Source organism: Oryctolagus cuniculus, chromosome 21, assembly GCF_051225735.1.
Source record: "Oryctolagus cuniculus isolate XC-2025 breed Fujian yellow rabbit chromosome 21, ASM5122573v1, whole genome shotgun sequence".
Lineage (NCBI taxonomy): Eukaryota > Metazoa > Chordata > Mammalia > Lagomorpha > Leporidae > Oryctolagus > Oryctolagus cuniculus.
In genome coordinates this window covers 33,486,164-33,500,335 of record NC_142887.1, presented here as the reverse complement: position 1 = coordinate 33,500,335, position 14,172 = coordinate 33,486,164, and the positions used below count along the sequence as shown (strand labels likewise).

Sequence of the window (14,172 nt, the reverse complement as noted above, 5' to 3'; positions counted from 1 at the left end):
AAAGCAGTGGGAGATGGTCCAAGTGCTTAGACCCTATCACCTGGTCAGAAACCAAGATGGAGTTCCTGGCTCTTGGCTTCAGCTGAGCTGTTGTGGCCATTTGGAGATTAAACCAACAGGTGGAAGATAACCTCTGTCCTGTCTCTGTCGCCAACCCCATTCTGCTTCTCAAATAAATGTTGAGAAAAAAAACTTTTTTTTTTTTTTTTTTTTTAAATTTATTTGAGAGGTGGAGTTGGAGACAGTTCACTCCCTCAAATGGTCACAATGGCTGGAGCTGTGCTGATCCGAAGCCAGGAGCCAGGAGCTTCTTCCAGGTCTTCCATGTGACAGGGTCCCAAGGACTTGGGCCATCTTCTACTGCTAACCCAGGCCATAGCAGAGAACTGGATCAGAAGAGGAGCAGCCAGGACTCAAACTGGTGCCCATATGGGATGCCGGCACTGCAGGCGGCAGCTTCACCTGCTATACCACAGCACTGGCCCACACTTGCTTGTTTAGAATTGAATTTCTTTTGGTTATAAGAGAAGCTCTATTTTTATTTCCTTATGTATAAGAGTGGTATGTTATTGTAGACAATTTCTTTTCTTTTTTTTTTTTCTTTTTTTTTGACAGAGTAGACCGAGAGAGAAAATGGCCTTCTTTTTCCGTTGGTTCACCCCCTAATGGCCACCACGGCAGGCGCACTGTAACTGGCGCACCGCGCTGATTCGAAGCCAGGAGCCAGATGCTTCTCCTGGTCTCCCATGCGGGTGCAGGGCCCAAGCACTTAGGCCATCCTCCACTACACTCTCGGGCCACAGCATAGAGCTGGAGTGGAAGAGGAGCAACCGGGACAGAATCCGGTGCCCCAACTGGGACTAGAACCCGGTGTACCAGCACTGCAGGCGGAGGATTAGCCTAGTGAGCCGAGGCGCCGGCCTGTAGACAATTTCAAAGTATAGAAAGAAGAGATAAGAGAATAACAAATATTCCTAATTACCAGAATCCCAAAGTAACCTCCAATATTTTGTTGTACCAGTGTGTGAGAGCTTCTACCTAGGTGGTTGTAATTATCTGGCTGTATAATATAGTCTGATTATGGGATTTTTTTCAGTTAGAACTTCACAGTATAGCTAGCAGGCATTACTGATGAGGTGACTTTGTGTGCTGTCGTCCCTGAGCGGGCCTCATAAATGCCCTTCCCTGGGTCGCCATGTTGAAGAGATGTGTGGTAAGAGAGCTTCGTAGTTGGGGTTTGCTGATGGGAGGACCCACCCCAGGCTTCCCTCCTTGGTTTCTATAGTCAGTTGTGCTCTATCTCAGATTATTTCTCAGGCTTTTTTTAAAGTTAATTTTCCTTAGGTTAAGATCATGAATGCTGAGAGTGGCTCATTCAGATAACAGTTAGCTCCACTAAAATCCAGAAAACTGAGTTTGAATTTAAGTGTTGGGAATATGGCGAAGAAGCGGGGGAAGGCTGTAGTGGACTAAAGAAAGGAAGAGAGGCCGGCGCCGTGGCTCACTAGGCTAATCCTCCACCTAGCAGTGCTGGCACACCGGGTTCTAGTCCCGGTCGGGGCGCCGGATTCTGTCCCGGTTGCCCCTCTTCCAGGCCAGCCCTCTGCTGTGGCCAGGGAGTGCAGTGGAGGATGGCCCAGGTGCTTGGGCCCTGCACCCCATGGGAGACCAGGAGAAGCACCTGGCTCCTGGCTCCTGCCATCGGATCATCGCAGTGCGCCGGCCGCAGCGCGCCGGCCGCGGCGGCCATTGGAGGGTGAACCAACGGCAAAGGAAGACCTTTCTCTCTGTCTCTCTCTCTCACTGTCCACTCTGCCTGTCAAAAAAAAAAAAATTAAAAAAAAAAAAAAAAGAAAGGAAGAGAGACGGGAGCAGGCGGCGCGGGGTGAGCAGAGGAGCTCCACATGCTGGGAGCGCGGGCTCTGCAGCCAGGCCTCCCTCCACTTACCCTCTGGGGACCGCGGTGGGCCCACCTGTACCATCGCGTGAGGGACAGTGTCTGCATCGCAGGGAGGCCTGGGTCTGAGACCGCAGGGCCGAGGCTTTCCTTTACAAGGAGGCTCCACAGAGGTCACAGGACATTCGTGTTACGGAAAAAATCAGGCATGGATTTCAAAGACATTTTTGCGCCAAAATCAGCTTATCTTCTACGTCACGTTTCCGGGAACTTTGTGAAGTCGGTCCGTGTGTATCTTGGGATCGTCTCTTGTCTGTGGTTCTGAAGAGTGGCTGTGGTGTAGTTCCTTTTAGGGATGACCCGTAAGGGTCTCGGCCCAGGAGCATGTTGCACGCTGGAGTTCACCTGGCTGGCTGTGGCTGCGTCACAAACTGCTCTAAGACGCAGGCCTGAGACGCTCACCACGTGTGTTGAGGAGCCCACTGGGCTGCTGTGACTGGGAGTGTGCCCTGCAGTCGCCTGCCAGCTCCCTGCACATAGCGGGTGCGGGTGGCCTCAGCACGTCCTGCCGTTGCCCCTCACCCTACAGTAGACTAGAGTAGGTGGGAATATGCCAGGAGAGCAGAAGCTACAAAGTCTCTTGAGACCGAGTCTTGGAACAATCATTTGCCGCATTCTGTGTGTCAGAGTGAATCCCACGATCCTCCTGGATTCTTGTGGGAAAATAACCCTCCTCTTACTCAGATGAGCCATGAAGAATTTAACCTGTCATGGAACTCTGTTATTTTAGTCTAAAAGCACAAAGTCGTTTGTTTAATCAGTAGGTGTGCATGTCCGCTCTGTGCCGGCAAGGCTTCTACAGACCAGCTGTAGGAGAGCCAAGGACCTGCCTGCAGGAAGCCGCCAGTCTAGATCTGCAGCAGAGTGACCCAGGAAGGTGAAGAACTCCGCTGAAGTCTCGTCAGTGGTCGTCCAGAAAAGGAAATGTGGATATCTCTTAAACACGGGAAACGGTCCTCATTTCCACTCAGACACTGTACAAACCTTGAGGATTCAATAATTCTTTCTTTTTTTTTTTAAAGATTTATTTTATTTATTTGAAAGGCAGAGTGGCAGAGGCAGAGGGACAGGTCTTCTATCCGCTGGTTCACTCCCCTATTAGCCACTATGGCCAGAACTGAGCTAATCCTGAGCCAGGAGCCAGGAGCTTCTTCCAGGTCTCTCATGCAGGTGCAGGAGCCCAAGGACCTGGGCCATCCTCTACTGATTTCCCAGGCCATAGCAGAGAGCTGGATTGGAAGTGGAGCAGCCAGGACTCGCACTGGGATGCCGGCACTTCAAGCCAGGGCTTTAACCTGCTGCGCCACAACGCTGGCCCCTCTTTTTTTTTTTTTTTTTTTTTTTTTTTTTTTTTTTTTTTTATACCCTCACTCCTCATAGTAGCAAGTGTCCAGAAATTCGATAGCCCTCTGGGTGGTCCTGCCGTGGGAGCATCTGGTGCAGAGGGACTTGGTCAGTTCTCTGTGCAGGGCAGTGTGGCAGCTCTGTCACGTGTCTTCTATCCCAGCATTCTGGGAGCTGAACTTCTGTGTCTGCCAAGCGAATGGTGGGGGAGAGGGCGTTTTCTTTAATTAAGAGTAAAACTGAACATTTATTTTCACATTTGTTGGAAATCGTTGATTGTCGAGTCCCTTGAAGCTGCAGTTTTGTAGATTTTTCTTCACAGACGTCTTAGCTTAGGGTTCTCTGCAGATGTCTCCAGTGAGGGGGAGAAATGTGAGTATGCTTTAGCAGATGGCGTTGGGCTAATTGAACAGCTCTCTGGAAGAAAGTCAGTCTAAATCATTACTCACACAGCAAAACAAATTCCAAAAGAATTGATGATTAAATCCTTTTTAAAAGTTCATGCTCCTAAAAACTGACACTACTTAGAGTATCAGTATTTTTCTGATTTCTACATGGAGGAAGACTCGTCTTCTTGAGATTCGAAAGCAAACTGAAGGAAAGAGAGTAAATTTGATTAAGCAAAAGTTTGAAACTTAAAATAGATCAGCTGTGGACAAAGACTCTAGAATGTTCTAGAGTGACTGAAACTCAAGGGTGTGTGTGCTGCCTGTCCTGTGTGCTCAGGCAGCAGCCTCCAGACCAGGCCCCGTGGCTCAGAGCCTGGACCTTGAACAAGGTGTTTAGCCTCCCTGTGGTGTGATTTCCAGAATGGTACAAATCGGAGTTCCCACCTCACAGGGCAATAGCTGCTGACCATTGATATGCTAGTGTATAGAGAACTGAGATCCTGCACCTCAGTGCGTACGTAAGTGCGCTAAGAGCGAGAACACACAGTTCACAGGAAATACTGAGATAGGATCAGAGGGCAGCAGTTCCATAGCTGGCTTGGGCCATGTTAAATTTCAGACACCGTTGGTCATCCGAAGCCTGAATGCCAGTGTGAACCAGCTGATGAGTAACTGATACATCCACTAGTGGATTGTCACGGAAAGCCCTGGAAAGATTCTTACTGCTCTGGTCTGATCGCATGGGAAAATCCTGATGTGCAGTATTCACTGGCATTTGTTGTATGTAATATAATTTCAACTATGTAAAAAAAAAAGAGTACACAGAAAAAACTCATGGCAGTGTGTCAGATCAGCAGTGGTTCCCACTGAGAGCGGGGCTGCGAGTGCAGGGGATGAGGGGCGTGAGCGCAGCTTTGGTGACTTGTAACTATGAAGTCCAGCAGTGCTGAGATTCATAAGCACAGCGGCTTTGACTGGCATCTCAACTCGTCTGTCATTCAGCCTTGCTGTCCTCTGTGGGGTTTGTTTTTTTTTTTTAATATCTTATTTATTTATTCTAGAGGTAGAGTTACAGAAAGAGGGAGAGAGAGAGAGAGAGAGAGAGAGAGAAAGGTCTTCCTTCCGCTGGTTTAATCCCCAAATTGCCACAATGGCCAGAGCTGGGCTTATCTGAAGCCAGGAGCTTCTTCTTGGTCTCCCATGGGTGTGCAGGGATGCAAGCACTTGGGCCATGTGCTGCTGCTTTCCCAGGCATAGCAGAGAGCTGGATCGGAGGAGGAGCAGCTGGTGTATGGGATGCTGGCACCTCAGGTGGAGGCTTAGCCCACTCCACCACAGCACCAGCCCCAGCTCCGTGCTGTCTTCATTGTCATCCAGCCTCCTTTCTCCTGATGGCAAGCTAACCTAGACGTGGGGCTAGCTCTCCTTGATTCTGTACACAGCTGGCTTGCCATGTCCACCCCTGACCACAGCCAGGGGGGAACCCAGACCAGTGTCACCATGCCCGTGGGCAAGCCGGGGGCTTTCCCTCAGCAAGCACAGTTTGAGGGGCTCACAGCAGCAGTGGCCACTGGCAGCAGAACCAACAGGTGGCCCTCCTAGTGAAGAAAGAAATGCTGTTCTTCCTCTCCTTTTTTTTTAATTTAAGAAAATGCGTTTTGTATATAAAGTTACCCGTTTCTCAGAGAATGTGAAAAGCAGCAGATCGTCACTGCCCACAGAGACAAAAAGTGCCCACGGGCATTATAAGTGGTTCCCAGCCTGTGTGTGCGGGGTCCTGTGCGCTGTCATAGTCTTTCCTCCAAAGCTGGTCACCCTATGCCGACATCTACTGTGGGACTGTTTATCCCTGTCCACAGTACTTGTGCAGTCAAGAAGGTAGAAGAATGACGTTGCCAGAATTGCAGACCAGCACCTCGTTCAGTGAGGGAGTTGCAGCCCTGAGCACCTTGCAGTCTCACAGCAGAAGGTGGCATTTTAAGAACATGGACTTGGCTGGTGCCGCGGCTCACTAGGCTAATCCTCCGCCTGCGACGCCGGCACACCGGGTTCTAGTCCCGGTCGGGGCGCTGGATTCTGTCCTGGTTGCCCCTCTTCCAGGCCAGCTCTCTGCTGTGCCAGGGAGTGCAGTGGAGGATGGCCCAAATGCTTGGGCCCTGCAGCCCATGGGAGACCAGGAGAAGCACCTGGCTCCTGGCTTCCGATCAGCACGGTGCGCCAGCCACGGCGGCCATTGGAGGGTGAACCAATGGCAAAGGAGGACCTTTCTCTCTGTCTCTCTCACTGTCCACTCTGCCTGAACGTGGACTCCACAGCAGTGTCCATGAAGTAGGGGGCTGGCAAGACAAACTGAAAGGTGTGGACTGATGTTCTAGTTAAGGGCTGTTGGTGGCCCTACAGGAGTCCTTGAAACAGTGGGAGGGGGAGCTTGAAATGGAAAGTGGAGACAGACAGAACTGGCTCACCTTGGGGGAGGGGCTCATGGGCTGGAGAAGGAATGGACATTGGAAGGGCAGGTCACTCTTGGTGGTCTCTTGACTTCTCAGTGGCTCTGAAGTCTGCTGAGGGTAATGGAAGGTCAGTTGGCAAGAAGAGCACTGGTCATTGCATGTGGGCTGGGTGGGATCCCAGAGTAGAGGCAGGGGCTGACTGAGAGTTTCCTGAAGCTCTTGAGGGCCTTAATAAAATCTGAGGGTTCACACAGCAGTTACAGAGCCGTGCCCCTTAAATCCCTGAGGTCGCCAGATCCTTTCATGATGTCGGTGAGGTTAGAACTATTGTTGGGGCCAGCACTGTGGCGTAGCCGGTAAAGCCACTGCCTGCAGTGCCAGCATCCCATATGGGCACCAGTTCAAGTCCCAGCTGCTCCACTTCCAATCCCACTTTCTGCTATGGGTTAGCAGTAAAAGATGGCCCAAGTGTTTGGGCCCACACCCCCGTGGGAGACCGGGAAGAAGGGATCAGCACAGCTCCTGCTGTTGCCACCACCTGGGGAGTGAACCAGCAGATAGAAGACTCTGTCTGCCTCCCCACCCCCTTCTGTCTCTGCCTCTCTGTAACTCTGCCTTTCGAATAAATCTTAAAAAAGAACCGTTGTGTAATTCTGCCAAGGCTCTCCATACACGCGTGCCTGTGTTGCGGTCCACACTCGCGGTACATGGGCTTAGAGAACAGCTCAGCCACCAGCCCAGGTGCTCTTACTGCAGTGAAGCAGTGGAAGTGCTCCTTGGTAGAGTCCCGCCCTCTGGGCGTGGCTTTCATGGTGACTGACACCAAGGGGGTCCGCTGAGTACAGCGACTTTCTTAGGAGAAGTGCTCCTGCGCATGCTGGAGCTGGGAGCTGAATCTTGCTTTTTAAAATGAATCCTCAGTAACATTTAAGAGATGAGGAGGCTCTGGGGTCGGAAAGTGTGCAGTTGGGTCCTTCTCTGCACCTCTGCTCAGAAACAGGAGTGGCAGGTGGAGGTCACAGCTTGCAGCATTGATTCAGGATTAGGCAGGCAAATGGACCCAGAGAAGTTCCGGGGAGCTCGGCTGATGGGCTTCCCAGGGTCTGAGCGAGGACAGGGAGGAAGCAAGGCTGCTGAGTGGGAAGTAGTGGGGCTCAGGTTGCTGGGCGCCCTTTAAAGTTCAGGAGAAGGTGTGGGATTATGGGTGGGCACCAGGGAGAGCCAGGATTGTGGTCTGATGCAGTCCCAGCCGAGAGGGACTTCCAGTGTTAGGGGAAATGGAGCCTGTATCTAGGTCGGCACTCAGGCAGGCAGCCGTGGTTCACCCTGCGAGTGGTGCCGGCAGATCGCCGTGGTGTGGGAGGAGGGAGGCTGGGGACTCTGGCTGTGGGAGCTGCACCTGCCTGCTGCTTCCCATTGCCCTCCTTCTCCCTCGGGCGTGGCGGGTAGAGCAGAAATAGCTCTGGCAACAAAAGAGGCTAGAGACCCAGTGCGTCTTCAGGTAGAGCAGGAAACCTGACTGTCTTCCTTTGGAATTGTGGGGAGCAACCCGGACTGGACTGAGTTACTGGAATTAAGACTTATTCTATGCATCTGCTCTCCCACAATATGGCGCTGGGAGAGGAGAAAACAGCTTCTACACAGCTGCCTCCAGTTCAGCCAATAAACTGTAGGACTTGCTCCTGATTGGAGGAGAGCAGCGTACTCGGCGTGTGGGCAGCCGAGTTGGGATTGGCAGAGGAGGACTATAAAGGAGGAGAGAGACGGCATGCACCAGGAACATCTAAGGGGAACACCTGTGCAGCCCCCGAGAGAGCCGGCTGGCGGTGTGCCGCTCCCCCGCGGAAGTGGGGAATGTGGCAGGGGGAACCGCCCTTCCACGGAGGTGGAAGGGTCGGTAGCCAACCCGGGAAGAACCAGCAGCAAACCCGGGGAGGGCCGAGCAGACGAAAGAACAGCGCAGGGTCCTGTGTCGTTCCTCCACGAAGAGGGGGAGCGACAGGAATGTTTGCCTAGAGGTGTAAGAACCTAGAATTTAACTTACAGGCACTCACAGGTCTGTGCTAGATCTGCGTTTGCTCAAGCTGCAAACATGCTGTCGCCCTGCTGCTTCCTGGACCCAGGGAGTTTGCGCGGGAGGGAGGAGTGGCCCCAGCAGTTGAGAATAGCTGCTAGAGTCCGATTGTGGTGAAGTCCTCCTGGGCTTTTCCGAGCACAGACCTTGTCCAGCTGGGCAAAGGCCAAGTGACTTCTTATCTCCTTCCAAAAAAGTCCTTGTACTCCTAGGGGGAGGGGAGGCTGGGAGCAGGCAGGAGGTAGGTTTGCCAACCTGCATGTAGACACCAGGGATCTGAGGCTCAGCAGACACCTAAACTGTTGTCCACACGGCCTACCCAGTGTTCTGTGAAACTAGGGTTGGAGCCACAGGGGCCTGAGTGCCTGGTCCTATCCCACCTCGTCCCCAGCAGCAGGCCAGACCTCTCCGGAGCCCTGAGAACACCTTCTGCCCTGTAAAGCAACATCTCACCATTGCATGATTTCCCAGCGTACATTTGTGAGTGTGTTTCCGGAAGATGATAGACAGAAGCAGGAGTGCACATGAAGTACCTGGTAGCAGTCTGCTATCTTGTGCTCTTGTTTTTCTTCTTCTTTTTTTTAAGCTGCTGTGTATTTTGGATGTGATAAAGAGTTCTTTGGGTGGATTTGTGCACAGAGCCCAACAAGGGGCTTGCCACATCTGCTGTCCCCTATTGTCCTGTGTTGGCCTGCAGCAGCAGAAGCTGGGGCTGCGCGGGGGGGCCAGGAGCAGGAACACGTGCAGGCCCCTTCGGGGACCTCTGGCCACAGGGGCCCTCCCTGGCCTCCACCTCATGCACAGGCAGGCCACTGGCCAGCTCTCAGGGGTCGAGCATTTTAGTTGGTCAATAAAGTGATTAACGTTTCCTTGAAAGTAAGCTGGACGTGATTTCGAAAACTGATCACGAATACCAGACGTAACAAATGTTACATTTTGGGTGTTGCATGTGGTTTCACCATTCCCACGGCATGTCCTCCGTCGCGGTTTGCGGTAGAGGTTGGTGTTGGTGTTGCCGCCTAACGGTAACCTAAGAAGAGATGGAGGCTTTCTTAAGCAGAGGTCACGTGTTTGCTTGGTTTGGGTGTTACATTTGCTAGAACTTTGTGTTCTTTACTGGCTACTGGTTTCTTCAGACCTGTGCTGGAGTTTTGGTCTTGTTCCCTGGAGCTTTGGGTTTTGCCAGAGTACCTCAGGGTCTATGAACCAAGACCCAAGAGAGGCGGAAGTATTCCTTTCTTTCCTGCTTTGTATCTTGAGGCTTTTCTTAGGATTTAACTTAGAGAAAGGACTTGCTACTCTCTAAGGTGAAAACCGCTGCTCTGAGCATCAGCCATTGAAAGGAGACCAAAACATGTGTTTTGGAAGAAGCCCCCTTTTGGCCAGCGCTGCGGCTCACTAGGCTAATCCTCTGCCTGCGGCGCCGGCACACCGGGTTCTAGTCCCGGTTGGAGCACCGGATTCTGTCCCGGTCGCTCCTCTTCCTGTCCAGCTCTCTGCTATGGCCCAGGAGTGCAGTGGAGGATGGCCCAAGTCCTTGGGCCCTGCACCCACATGGGAGACCAGGAGAAGCACCTGGCTCCTGGCTTCGGATCAGCACGGTGCGCCGGCCATAGCGGCCATTGGGAGGTGAACCAACGGAAAAAGGAAGACTTTCCTCTCTATCTCTCTCACTGTCCACTCTGCCTGTCAAAAATAAATAAAGAAATAAAGAAAAAAAAAAACCCTTTTACGGTCTCTTTACCAGAAAAGTAATATACTTCCCAGTGTGTGGGATTCCTCATGGAGTCCTAATCCCACCACTAAACACAGAAAGTACTTTGTTGCATTTCCCCTCACCTTCGTCCTGGCTGCTGCTAGCTAGGCCCTATAGCCATCCTTGGGACTTGAGGTAGGGCCTGGGCACTAGCTGTTCGCTAGCCACCCCCTCCATCTCGTCCCTGTTGATCCCACCTTGCTCCTCCCACTGCCCCTGACATGAAAGAGACGCCCCAATTGTTGCTGACTGCTGGCCAGGCAGAGGGAGCACTGTTAGCTATGGGCCATTGCAGACAGACTCGAGCTGCAGGGCAGGCTGTCGGTCACACAGGACTCCCAGCAAAGACCCGGAAGAAGACTGCTTCTGTGACCTTGGAGGCCTATTCTGTGCTTTGAGAGGTGAACTGAAAAGTGCAAAAGTGACTATGGAGTTGGTCTGAGAGAAAGAGCTACATAAAACCATTGCTTCTGATACCTGCAAACAGAAGAGTGATTTAGGAGAAGGCCAGGTTTCCCAGGCAGATTCTCGATCTTCTGCTGTCAGCCTTACGGTGATTGCTTTGCTCTCTGAGTGCTGAGGTGGTCGGCATGGGCTCGGGAGACCCGGAGCCGTGGCCAGCGCTCGGCATGCCGCTGTTCTTCCCGGCAGTGGTGCTGACCAGGCTCAGCGGTTCAGCGGGCCCGTCGACTTAAGCAGGAATTGGAGGGTGCTTTTGGTGACTGCTTCTGCTTCTTACCACTGCCAAAACCTTTCTCTCGGCAGCTCTGGACTTGCTGGACAAGATGTTGACTTTCAACCCTCACAAGAGGATCGAAGTAGAGCAGGCCCTGGCCCACCCCTACCTGGAGCAGTATTACGACCCGAGTGACGAGGTAAGAGCTGTGCTCCTGGCCGTGGACCCAGCCGCCCTGAGTCCACGCTGCCATGCCCGGTCCTCCCAGGTGCCCGCCGCCTCGGCCTTGAGGCTGAGTGCTGTAGGGCGGAGGTTAAAGCCCCTCTGTCCATCTCAGAGCCTCCTCCAGGCCACTTGTCGAAGGCGGGGCCTGAGAAAGTAAGGCAGAGCATCCTTCCTGTGAAGAGCACGGAGCGGGCAGGGCGCCGGAGCTGGAGACCTGGACTGGTGGACTGGCCCCGCGGGAGGCGAGGGCAGAGAGGCCTGGGCAGCCTGCTAGGGCGAGGAGGGTGCTCGCTCCTCAAGTGAGAAATCCGCCCGACTGGTTCCCACTAGGCTTGCTGACACCGTGTCTGCCTCCCCGCTCCCTGGGGGCGGAGACCCAGAGCCCCTGGAGAAGGAATGGTGAGACAGGGCGAGGCCAGAGGTGGGCGAGGTGCTCTCCAGAGCAGGCAGCCATCCAGGTGAAGGTCCTGTGTGTGTGCTCTCGCCAGGACAGCTGCAGTTCCCTTGTGGGTTCAGCTCGGCTTCATTCTCTGGAGGGTAACAAAGAAAAAAATGCAATGCGAGCAGAAGTATGGATTCTTGTAGATACGTTCTTGTAGAACGTATCTTGCTCAGATACGTTCAGAATGGAGCCATCACACTCCTCATTTTTTTAAAGATGTATTATTTAAAAGAGAGAAGGAGAAGCAGAGATCTTCCATCCACTGGTTCACTCTCCAAATGGCCACAGTGGCCAGGGCTGGGCCAGGCCAAAGCCAGGAGCTTCATCCAGGTCTCCCACATGGTTGGCAGAGAGAGACCCAAGTTCTTGGGCCATCTTCTGCTTCCCCAGATGTTTTAGCATCGAGCTAGATTGGAGGTGAAGCAACCGGGACTTGAACCGGCGCCCATATGGGATCCTGGCGCTGCAGGCTGTGGCTTCACCCACTGTGCCACAGCGCCGGTTCTACACACACACACCTCATTTTAAAACTAGGGGAGTAGGGACAGGTGTTTAGCCTTGCAGGTAAGATGCCTGCGTCCCACACTGGGGTTCCCAGCTCTACTTCTGACTGCAGCTTCCAGCTGTTGCCAACCCTGAGAGACAGTGGTGACGGCCTGAGTAACTGCGCTCCAGCCACCCACAGCGGGGACCTGGTTTGGGTTGCTGGCCCCCGCCTGTGAGCTCAGCCCAGCCCCAGCCGTTGTGGACGTCGAAGGAGTGAATTGGAGCTCTAGCTTGTCTCTCCATCTCTCTCTCTCCCTCTGTCTCTCTGCCTTTCAAATAAATAAATTTTAAAAGATATGTTAGGCTGGCGCTGCGGCTCACTTGGCTAATTCTCCACCTGTGGTGCTGGCACCCCGGGTTCTAGTCCTGGTTGGGGCGCCAGATTCTGTCCCGGTTGCCCCTCTTCCAATCCAGCTCTCTGCTCTGGCCCGGGAGTGCAGTGGAGGATGGCCCAAGTGCTTGGGCCCTGCACCCCATGGGAGACCAGGAGGAAGTACCTGGCTCCTGGCTTCGGATCGGCACGGTGTGCCAGCCGGCGGCCATAGCAGCCATTTGGGGGGTGAACCAACGGAAGGAAGACCTTTCTCTCTGTCTCTCTCACTGTCTAACTGTACCTGTCAAAAAAAATAAATAAATAAAAGATATGTTAAAAAAAAATTAGAGAAATGGAAACAACCAACCTAAGCTCTACAAGCTGGTAAGAGAGAAGAGAAAAAACGAGAAGGCAGAGGTGTGCTCTAGTAAGTGTCCTCTCCCACGCCAGTCCCCTTCCCCAGAAACACTCTAGGCAGCCCACAGAGACACCTGTGGCATGGTCAGTGATGTGGAGAAGGTGGGAGTACCAGGTCTGGGGTGCTGCCCGGCTGCACAGCTGGACACTTCCTAAACGTCCGTGTCCTAACCAGTGAATAGAGCCATCTTTGTTGGGGGCGGGGATGCTCCTTGTTCTTCCCCCGCGGACAGGAATCCCTCTCCCTACCAAGTCTGGCGGCCATAGCATCGAGCCTGAGCTTGGTCTCCCTGCCCCCTCCCTCCAGAACTGGGGTCCAGGCATTTGTTCATTGACAGCCAGTGTCATCGAGATCTTAGTTCTGTGACATCGTCTTCCTGTATGGGCATTTAGACGTGACGATGTGAGGCTGGTTGGTGCGTGTCCTTGTCATTCAGTGTGCATAGCAATCTTTGCCTTTTAGAGTGTCTGCTTCCTGCTTTGGGTTTTTTAATCTAAATTTTTAAAAATAAGTTGTTCTCCTAGACATAAACATGGGCACTTTCTCATGATGTGGATCTTCCTTGTAGCTTCATATTTAATAGCTCTGTAATATATGTTCATGTAAAGATATCCTAACTGAGTCAGCCAAGTACATTTATTTTAGTGTTGTGGGTTTTGACGGTATCAGCGTACCACCACCTTGCCGCAGCGGTGTCTGTGCCTTCCAGGCATTTGAGGGCTGCTCTGGGGGTTGTGGTAAGTTCAGGTACTCCCAGTCCGCTTCTCAGTGCTTCCCGGAGGTGCTGGCAGGAGTGTGGGCACAGGTGCACAGGTGCGCAGGTGCTGCCAGAGCACCCAAGCGTTACGGGGCGCCAGTCCTGGTGGCCGTGTGGCAGAGGCTGAGCCGTGGTCGTTTTATGAGTCAGTAAATTGTGACCTTTGTCTAACAGCTTTCAGCCATTAACTGTTTCATTTTCTCTTAAAGCCCATCGCCGAAGCTCCATTCAAGTTCGACATGGAATTGGATGACTTGCCTAAGGAAAAGCTCAAAGAACTCATTTTTGAAGAGACTGCGAGATTCCAGCCAGGATACAGATCTTAAATTTGTCAGGTACCTGGAAATTTAACCATGCAGCTAACCTTGGAGGTAGGGGTGGGGCAGAGGGAGGAGAATACAATTAAATATCATTAAAAAGAAAATTTCAGTGTACTCCTCTTTAGTTGAATATAGCTTTTAGACTGCTTGCCTCATACAAAGCTGGAGAAACTAGACTTCTTTCACCACTGTTGGCATACTCTCGTTCCTGGCACTTTATATATATATATAGATAGATAGATTTTATTTATGTGAGTTATAGAGTTATAGACAGTGAGAGGGAGAGACAGAGAGAAAGGTCTTCTGTCCACTAGTTCACTCCCCAAATGACCGCAATGGCCAGAGCTGCACCAATCCAAAGCCAGGAGCCAGGTGCTTCTTCCTGGTCTCCCACGTGGGTGCAGGGGCCCAAGCACTTGGGCCATCCTCCACTGCTTTCCCCGGCCATATCAGAGAGCTGGATGAGAAGAGGAGCAGCCAGGACTCGCACCAGTGCCCATATGGG

At 52.5% G+C, this 14,172-nt stretch overlaps 1 protein-coding gene across 2 annotated transcripts in view; it reads left to right on the top strand.

Annotated features, from left to right (window-relative positions):
- The window catches only part of MAPK1 (mitogen-activated protein kinase 1), a 105,337-nt gene that overhangs the window by 79,918 nt on the left and 11,247 nt on the right, over positions 1 to 14,172 (top strand). For both annotated transcript variants that reach the window (XM_051826740.3, XM_051826739.3), the window contains exons 7-8: positions 10,736 to 10,845; positions 13,557 to 13,682. In XM_051826740.3, coding sequence (XP_051682700.1) covers positions 10,736 to 10,845; positions 13,557 to 13,673 — 227 coding nt within the window. In that variant the 3' untranslated portion in view covers positions 13,674 to 13,682. The remainder of the gene's footprint in view (positions 1 to 10,735; positions 10,846 to 13,556; positions 13,683 to 14,172) is intronic.